At 44.6% G+C, this 9309-nt stretch overlaps 1 protein-coding gene across 1 annotated transcript in view; it reads left to right on the top strand.

The window, feature by feature from the left end:
* The window catches only part of Nol10 (nucleolar protein 10), an 86945-nt gene that overhangs the window by 59630 nt on the left and 18006 nt on the right, over positions 1 to 9309 (top strand). The window contains exons 15-17 of the mRNA XM_005366514.3: positions 1679 to 1758; positions 1941 to 2039; positions 3446 to 3535. Of these exons, the coding sequence (XP_005366571.1) occupies positions 1679 to 1758; positions 1941 to 2039; positions 3446 to 3535 (269 nt within the window). The remainder of the gene's footprint in view (positions 1 to 1678; positions 1759 to 1940; positions 2040 to 3445; positions 3536 to 9309) is intronic.

Below are 9309 nucleotides of genomic sequence, written 5' to 3'. Positions count from 1 at the left end.
ACACACACACACACACACACACACACACACACACCTAGAATTTGTACCTAAATAATTTCTAGGGAATGAAGAAATGGCTCAGCAGTTATGAACACATACTGCTCTTGCAGAGGACCCGAGTTGGGTTCCCATACTCACATCAGGCAGCTTATACCCACATGTCACTCAAGCTCCAGAGGATCCAACATCCTCTTCTGGATTATACAAGCACCTGCGCTCACACATGTACAGACACATATAAACATAACTAAAGATGTTTTGAACAGAACTAATTTCTTTGACAGCAGAGTTTCTATGTGTTTCCTTAATGTGTTCCTTTTCTAAATTTCTTACCGTTTTATTACTACACTTTTGCGTTCACACATGATATGTTTCTGTAGCATGCATGTTGAGGACAGAGGACAGCTGTATAGAGTTGGTTTTGTCCTACCTTTATGTGGGTTCCAGGGATCGAACTCGCGTCATCAAGTTTTCATGGCAGTTGCTTTACCTGATCCTCTCTCTATTCCTATCCTAAGTGTAATCTACGTAAGAGAAGGTTCCCGAACACCAACTGATAGTGAACTCCTTAGTCTATGCTGAAACTTTGTGTGAATAATGTAGACCTTTGAACAGAGTCTATCTGTAGCCTCGACTGGCCTCAAAGCCTTCCCCTTCCTGTGGTTGCCTCCCCAGTGCTGAGATTGTATTGTAGTCCCGTACTCTGTAGTCCATGCCTAGTGGTGCTAGAGATGTTTGTGATTGAACTCAGAGTCTTGTGCATGCTAGACACATGCTCCTCCAGACGTATACTCCCAGCCCAGGAACATGGGTCTTAATGTCATACATATGTGTGTATGTGAGTTAAGTCTGTCAGCTGTTTGTGTTTGGGAAGACCAGGCCTTGACAGTGCCCTTTGTTTCTGGAAATATTGACAATACTGCTTCAGGTCTGCTTCCCTGTTCCTACTTAACAGTATGTGTATGGGTATATATATGTGGCAGCCTACTGTAGATTCCCAACATACTGCTTTAAAATCAAGCTGGTTTAGCCCTGCAGGTGGCACCTGCCTCTAGTCCTAGCACTCAGGAGGAAGAGGCAGGTAGAACTCTGAGTTGGAGGCCATTCAAGTCTACATAGAGAGTTACGGTATAGCCAGTGCTACATAGAGAGACCCTGTTTCAGTAAATAAATGAACAAATTATTTCAAAACCCAAGAAGCACTATTATAAGGAACTTTCTTTACCATAGTCGTAGTTCATCAAGCCTTTCCCATTAGTTTTACACTTAAGACATTTAAGACAATGAGAATGGCATTTGTACGGTTATTTAATACAGTTTTAGTCCTTAAATATTTTACTCTAAAGGGAAACTGTATTATAATTAAATTGTGTTTAAGGAAAACTTAAGGTTTAATGACTCAGTAGTTAAGAGCACACTGACTGCTCTTCCAGGTTCAAGTCTCAGCACCCACATGACTGCTCACAACTTTCTGTAACTCCAGTCTCAGGGGATCCAACACCCACCTCTGGTCTCTGTGGGTACTGCATCCACATGGTGCACAGACATACACCCATCCGTACACATAAAATAAATGGTGTTTTGCACCCATACACATAAAATAAAAAGAAAGATTATAAAGAAAGGAAGAAAAGCTGACAACTTCATAAAGTTCTTCCCTCTTCTGGTGAACTTGCAGGGCTCACACATCTCATCGGATCCCCTTTCCTCCGGGCTTATATGCATGGATTTTTCATGGATATCAGACTCTATCACAAGGTAAATATGGGCTCTAGGTATTTCAGGTGATGTTAAACCATCTATAGCTGCTTCTGCTTTATTTAAGACTTCATAAAGCATATTTCTGCTTTGTGAGGGATCCACTTTCTTGGTACAGTAGTCGTGGGACATAAATGCTACTCTATTAATTCTCTTTAATTTCATTCTTTTGTTCTGAAAAGGTAAAATTGATGGTAAATCCATTTGCTTATGAAGAATATAGGAAAGATAAAATTCGGCAGAAGATAGAAGAAACACGCGCACAGAGAGTCCAATTAAAGGTAAAAATTCTGCTCAGCATTGAGCTTGCCAGAGGAAAATCGTTAAGAAGTCTGCCATCATGTCCATGGTTCTCCATCTTTTAGTTCACATCTTTTGCTTTCTTGGTGTACTTTGTTATGTGGGAAGGTGGTCAAGTGTTTGGGGAATAACATGTACATGATCTTAACCAAAGGCTAAGACACTGGCCAGTTATCTACAGCAACTGTTCTCGATGCACTAAGAACACCTGCTTGGTTCTCAGGTTCTCTGTGTCCTGGCATGTCCAATACAGAGTCAGGAAACCAGCAGCATCTATTGTATTGATGGGGAGGATTTAGAATATACATAACTTTGTCCACCAGACATTAGAGCCCCAGAAAGGCAGAAACACTGAGGTCGGGGTAAGAGAGGTGCTAACTGCGGGAAGCACCTACCATTTTAGGTCCAGGCATTAAGAAAGATGTGGTCTAGTGAGGAGGACCCAGACTCCTAAGAAGGGGCTACAGGGTGGTTTCTACCTCTGCTGCTGGGGCTACCTGTTGTTCTCATGGCAAAGAACTGCTATTGGGTGCTTCCAGCCAGACCATGTGCAGACAGGGAGGAGCTTCCAGTCTGCCTGATCCTGCTTTCCTGGCTCTTTGGCATCCTGTCCATTGACTCAAATCACTGAGCGATAAAATACTTACAACTGAACATTGGTTTAAAATATTCATACACTCACTCTCAGTAACAAAATACTTGTTCTATTATCCACAGTTGTTCAGAATTTATAATAGCAGAGAGAGATTACTAGTGTGTGTGTGTTTTAGCAGAGGAGGTGTGTACCTGCCAAAGTTGTATTTTACTTAGTACATTAAATGGAACATCATGTGGAAGGGGACAGTGGGTAGCTCATCGCTTATCTGAGAGTCCTCAAGCTCCCATCTAGAATTTTCATTAAGAATTCAACCTTTACAGCACTCGGGAGGCAGAGGCAGGCTCTGTGAATTCTAGGCCAGCCTGGTCTACAAGAGCTGGTTCCAGGATAGGCTTCAAAGCTACAGAAAAACCCTGTCTCGAAAAAACAAAACAAAAACAAAAAAAAGAGAATTCAACCTTTAGGGAGCAAGGAGCAATGCAGTGAACTTTTCAGAGGTTCCCACAACTGCGACAGAGGGCAGGGCAAGTGTCTGCAATTCCAAGGGATCCAGACTCCATGGCTAGCTTCCCAATGAGCCGGAGAGAGCACGCTCCCAGTAGCAGGCCGCTCACGGTTCTATACCATTTGGCCCACCTGCTGCTATTCCTTCTGTCATTCTTTCCTACTGTGGGATGATAAAGTAAGAAATAAGAGTGCACCATCCATTGTTAGCTCACATGCTCACAGAACTGCTAGTATTTAGTGTTGCATGTGTTTATCTCAGTGCATCTATTCCCTCTTTACCAGAAACTGCCCAAAGTTAATAAAGAACTGGCGCTTAAATTAATTGAAGAGGAGGAGGAGAAACAGAAGTCTACACTGAAAAAGAAAGTAAAGGTAAGATGTCCTAAGGCAGAGAAAGCATGAGTAAATTGCTTTGTATTTAATGGGTAATAATGTATATCTTTTTATTGTTGGGGTTCCCCTACCCTTGCTTTTGAGAGAAAATGTGCTTAGCGTGGAAAGTTTGGAAAATGGGGGTGGCGGATGTCAAGTTGAAAGCTGCACCCTGTGATCTTTGTACAGGGAAAACCTTAGTATTGCGCAGATTTCCTCAACTTTTAAAGTTGCGTGCCTTATTATCAGGAGTACCATGTATGCTGAAATCTTACCCTGGTTCTAGAAGATAGCAATGCTAGTTTCCCACATTGTTGAAAGTTCTCTGTATTTTAAATGGCTACATATTCTGTGTTCTAATTTACTTAATCTTTTGTTTCTAAATAGCTGTTGCCTGTTTCTATTCTGACTGGGGTTTTGTTGTTGTCTCAGGGCCCTCAGTGGGGGGTCTCTGACCCGAGTTGTGGGCAGTGATGGATACCTCAGCAGAAGTGCTGTGTCAGCATCGCTCTCTGAACCCAGCACTCTTGGGAGCACCAACCCTGTGTCCATGCACATTGTGGCCAGGGCGCCCCTCACTGCTCCGCTATCATGTTGGGGAGCAGGTACACGTGACTTCTTTAAGGTGACATATTTCGGATGTGCACCCCATGATGGCCTAGGCAGTTTCGCAGGGGCTCTAAAATGAGCATGTAAATTTGAACCTCATGATCTACATGGTTTTGTAGAATTTTCTGGGTCAAGAGTTTTTTAATTCTAGACAAAAGTGCTTTTTGTTTTTGACTTGGCATTATGGGAAGTCATGTGCTGCTACCTGCCTGCCTTTTCTGGGGTGATAGTAGACAGGGACCAGCCAGAAAAATCATAAAAGTAAGCACAGCCTTAATGTTGTGCCAAGGTGAGGAGGTGTGCCTCTTTTTCCAAATTTCTAAGACTCTGGGGTCCTCTCTAGTCCTAGTTCCTCTCCTGTCCGACCCCCGCCCCCAGAGGGCATGCAGGACCTGGATGGTGGAGTAAAGGACCTGACCTTGTGGCTGTGGGCAGAGCTTTGGGGCTTCCGGGGGGCTTCCTGTCTGGTTACTTATTCTTTGTCTCTGCTCTCCAACCAGGCAGCTGAATGTAAGCTACAGGTGCATGAGCCCCGCTGTGCTCTCTGGTTTTTCTGCCTTCCTCAGAACCCAGGCTCTTCTTCGTAATTGTCTTGTGCACTGGTTGTGACTTAGATGTCCCCTCATCTTCACTGTTACCTGTACCGTGTAAGGACAGGTAGGGACATCTCAGTGCTGTGGTTCTGTGGGAGTTCACTCGCGCTGTACCATTCTGATGCCTTCTCTCCCTCAGCCTCTCCCAGCAGCCTTTCCTCCTGGCCTAGTACATCTTTAGGTAATTATTTAAATCTTAGGGAGCTCTTTTAAGGTAAAATACATAGATGGTTTCATGTTTCCGTTTCCATTACATGAATAATCAACCAATACTGAACAATGACTTAAGCTTACTCAAATTTACATCTTTGTGCTGTAGCTGTACACCTCCCTAATGTACACCAGTGTGTGTGACCATGCGTGTAACAGGTGGAAATGTGTGGCTTCCTGCTCTGCTGGTGTTCTGTCCCTGAGTGTGGCATTGATCTTGTTGGCCGAGCCTGAGGACAATTAGCCTATGACCTTTTCAGCTCCACAATGTCATTTACAAGCCATGTGGAGTGGTCATTGTACTTTCCTGACCTGAAGCTCCTAGAAGAGAGTGGAACTAATTTAGATTGTAGATTGGAATATACTTTGTGCTCAGAGCCCTCGTCACAATGGTGTTATGGGGTACTTGGACTAAATTCGGTTTTGCTGTTTTAAACATCATGGTATACAGCAGAGCCTGTGATGATAAAAATGCAGAAGTCTGCTCATCCCCCTGGGAGACAGTGTAGGGACAGGGTCTTTGTGTGTGTGTGTTAATGCACTGAACCTTCGTGCATTCCTCAGGCACAGTCCACATACTTTTTTAGACAATGTCTCGCTGGTGCCTGGGGCTCGTTTTCTCAGTTGCATCTAAATTCCTAGCCAGTGGCAGTGTCCCTTTTCCTCTCCCAGCTCTGCTTGGTACCTCCCCTCTGTCTGCTACATTTTCATCTTTTCCTCCCTGTTAATTAGCGACTCTGTGAAGTGAGTTTAGCCTTGGGATGTAAGCGGGAGTGGCCACACCGTGTGCTCCTGGGCTGTGTAAACTGGTGACCATGAGGCCCATCTCTGAAAGGATTGACAGAAGCACATGATGGCCTCTGGTCTTGAGCCTGGCTCATATTCACATAGGAGTGGGAGTTTGTGGAAGTTCACACTTCATGCTACCACAGTGGAGTAATTTGAGAGGTCACTGAAATTTGAATCCTGTTGTTGGGGAACCAGTGTTGTTTAACTTAATCTGCAGGCTCCCTACGAGTAGATGTTCTGGAAGTCACTTCCAAATCGGTCTTTTCCCTGTGTTCCCTCAGCGTTGACTCTTGCTCACACCTCTCCTGTGCTTCACAGCCAGGACAGCATGCGTGCTCTTCAGACGCTATCTTAGGGTCTCATATTGGGCTTGTACTATTTGTGCTGATTCAGAGAGGGTGAAGCTTAGGAAAAGGTGACCTTCTTCTGTCACCTGCACTGTCTCCTCCTGGCTCCTTATAGCTGGTTCTGTCTTTAAAGCTACGTCACTGACCACCAAATTCTGCTAGGAAGGAAGCTCTGCTAGTAAAATGGGCCCAAATTTACTTTTTATTGACTTAAATCAGGCTCCATGATCAGTGTTCAGTCTTATTATTGAAATGCAGGCATAACATATGGTCTAAAAATCTTTTCTTAGACACAAATATTTAATTTGTCATCTAATGGTTTGAGATTCAAACCAGATTGCTCACAAATTAAGAGAAGAATTCCTACCACCCCCTCCACCCCACCCCACCCCACCCCTGCCCATCAGTAGAGGATGCTTGGAAGAGTTACAGGTTACTGAGCACCATCAGTCTCCTGTGGGTGGGACTCTCCAGCGCCTTCAGAGCACTGCTGCCTCCTGACAGAAAGTGACCTCTGTCCTGGCTGCTCCCAGTTCCTGCTCCCACTGATAATGTAATCGGGTCTAGTAGGCTGTTTACCCTATAGTCAGTTGATGCTGAGCGGGAAGCGATCGACCTACCGTGTAGTGTCAGCAGGTATGAGCTGGATGCTGCTGGAACTTAGAACTTGCTGGTGTAATTATGATTCCCTTTCAACAAACACACATTGCGCTCCCCAAATGCGCAAGCAGCTTGAAGACGTATAGGCCCGTGCCCATTTGACTTTTAAGGGTCCAAGTGAGTAGGGCCATTTTTCCCACAGCATTATCTTCTACATACCAACTTCCCTCTGCGGCTGCAGTGTGTGTGAGCGCGTTGTTCCTGGGTTCTGTGCTTGAGAGAGGCTGTGTGCGGGGCCAGAACACCACAGGAGGGGGTGTCTTAGCCTCAGGACTCAGTAAGCACCCTTAAGGCTTTATATTAAAGTGATAATTCATTGCTCTTGGGACAAAATATAATTATGTGCAAACATACTGGGTTATATCAGATAGTTTTAACATTAGAATTTTATCACTTAAAGTTTGTTTAGTTGTCAATTACAATGTTTGTGTTTCTCTTAAATTACAGTAATATGAACACTTAAAGCTAGATGTTGCTGTAGGGCCTGTGGGAGGGTTGTCTATCAGACCTCGTCTTCTCCTCCTGCCTTGTTTGTGTGTCTCTGGGGCTCCCACAGAAATACTTCCGCCTTTGTAGCTCATTATTTTGGTACAAAATTTTCCTGCTGTTGCCTTTCATGCTGGCTCTTGACTTTTTCCTTCCCACTGAAGCTGGCAGTAACTTCGGTTAAGTCAGAATTGGGCATTCACAGTGTTGAAACTATGTAAGTGCTGTTTGTAGACGAGTCACTTCGCATGACTTTGATTTCCCCGGGAGTTAGGAATCATTCTGTGTAGCACAAGTCTGGACCTTGTGGCAAGAGTCTTTGTGGATCAGATGAGTCTGTGTGTTCCTGAAACACTTGCTTCTAAGACTTTTGGGCATGTGACCTTCAAATCTTGGGGTTCCTGTGCTGTTTCATGTCCTCTTCTATGCTGGACAAAAAATTGGAAGAACCCTGGGTTTCTGAAGGAATGCAATTTCCACCTAAATGCTTCCCGGTCTCCAGATGAGTGCCCAGTAAGGAGTCATGAGCGTAAATACAAAATGCAGGTTCTTCAGCAGCCTCCCACTCGTCTGCCTGTGCTCTCCCAGCCATTGCCTAGAGGGGTTACCCCTGAGACAGGAGGGGCCGTATCCTAGCAATGCGCTCATGGCCAACATGCCTCACTGGATGCACTTCCAGCTTGTAGTCTGGCCCAGATAGGTTGCTGACTGCTTGCTGAGCCACTCAGCCTAGAAACCTAGGTCTTTAGTGTTGGGGAAATTCTCTTGGTGGGGGAGGGAGGAATTGTTATTTTCTGCCATGGTCTTGGTTATTTGTTCATAGTTGGGGTGGGGAACTAGAGAGCTGCAGGAAAATACAGAGGTGGGGACAAGCTGAGGTATTTGGTAGAGACCCACATCAGCAGCTCTGCTGCTGTTGCTGGAAGGGAAAGGAGGCCCTGGTGTCACCTGCAGGCTGGGAGAGCACCTCCACCTGGCATGCTGCCTCATTTCCTCTCCTGTTCCCACATTCTTCCCTCTCTCACAATGCTGCCCATCTCACTAGACCCTGCCCCTCTTCTCTGGGCTAGAGGTGGGGCTAAAGAGCCAGTGTTCTAAGTATGTTTCTATACTGGGACAAGGTAATAGCAAGTGTCTGCTCATATCCACAAATGTGATTCTCTGAACTGAACACCGCTTTCATATGGATTCCACCAAATACTAACGCAAGTATTGAGTGTGAGTGAGTGCGTGTGTGAGTGTGTGTGTGCCTGTGTGAGGTGTGTAAGGGCACGTTTCTGTCGTATTTTTTTTCTTTTAAGTTAATATTTCTTTGAAATATTGTGAAAACAAGCATTTAGACAAGCAAAAATACCCTAGGGAAATACAGCTGGGCAAAGAAGTTTTTATTTTATAATCATTCATCTAAAGTACATTTGTCTTTAGGCAGAATAATTTATTTTATTTTTAGTTTTTTGAGACAGGGTTTCTCTGTAGCTTTGGAGACTGTCCTGGCACTAGCTCTTATAGACCAGGCTGGCCTCGAACTCACAGAGATCCGCCTGCCTCTGCCTCCCGAGTGCTGGGATTAAAGGCGTGCACCACCACCGCCCTGCCAGTCTGTTATTTTAAATATAATAACTAGTAAATTCAGCAAGGTATTAAATTTTTTCCTTTTTTTTAACCTAAAGTTGGGCACATAGCTATTGACCTGAAATATTGGTAAATCACCAGTACCATCTTTCCCATATTTACAGGTGACTCTAAAATTTACCTGGTGTCCCCTCCTATCTCCCGTGTCCTTTTGTGAGTTATTGCTCCCAAGATACCTAATGGTATTATTCGGAATGTGGATGATACCTGTGCCATATTTCTTGCACTTTGTGCTGGTCCACACCATTTATCCTGATGCCCTAATGATGGCTCCAAACTCGTCCTTCCCAGTGGTCTGCCCACTCAGGCTTGACAGCTAAGAGCTGTTTCCAGCCCCTTGTTTAATTCTTAGTTCATCTCCTCCAACTACCTTTCAGTTCTGTAGAAATATATCTCACATCCTCCATACATCTGCACACCCTTCATACATCTGTACATCCTTCATACA

Source organism: Microtus ochrogaster, unplaced genomic scaffold, assembly GCF_000317375.1.
Source record: "Microtus ochrogaster isolate Prairie Vole_2 unplaced genomic scaffold, MicOch1.0 UNK10, whole genome shotgun sequence".
NCBI lineage: Eukaryota > Metazoa > Chordata > Mammalia > Rodentia > Cricetidae > Microtus > Microtus ochrogaster.
Note: the sequence above shows the minus strand (reverse complement) of the source record. Positions and strands in the feature narration are given on the sequence as shown.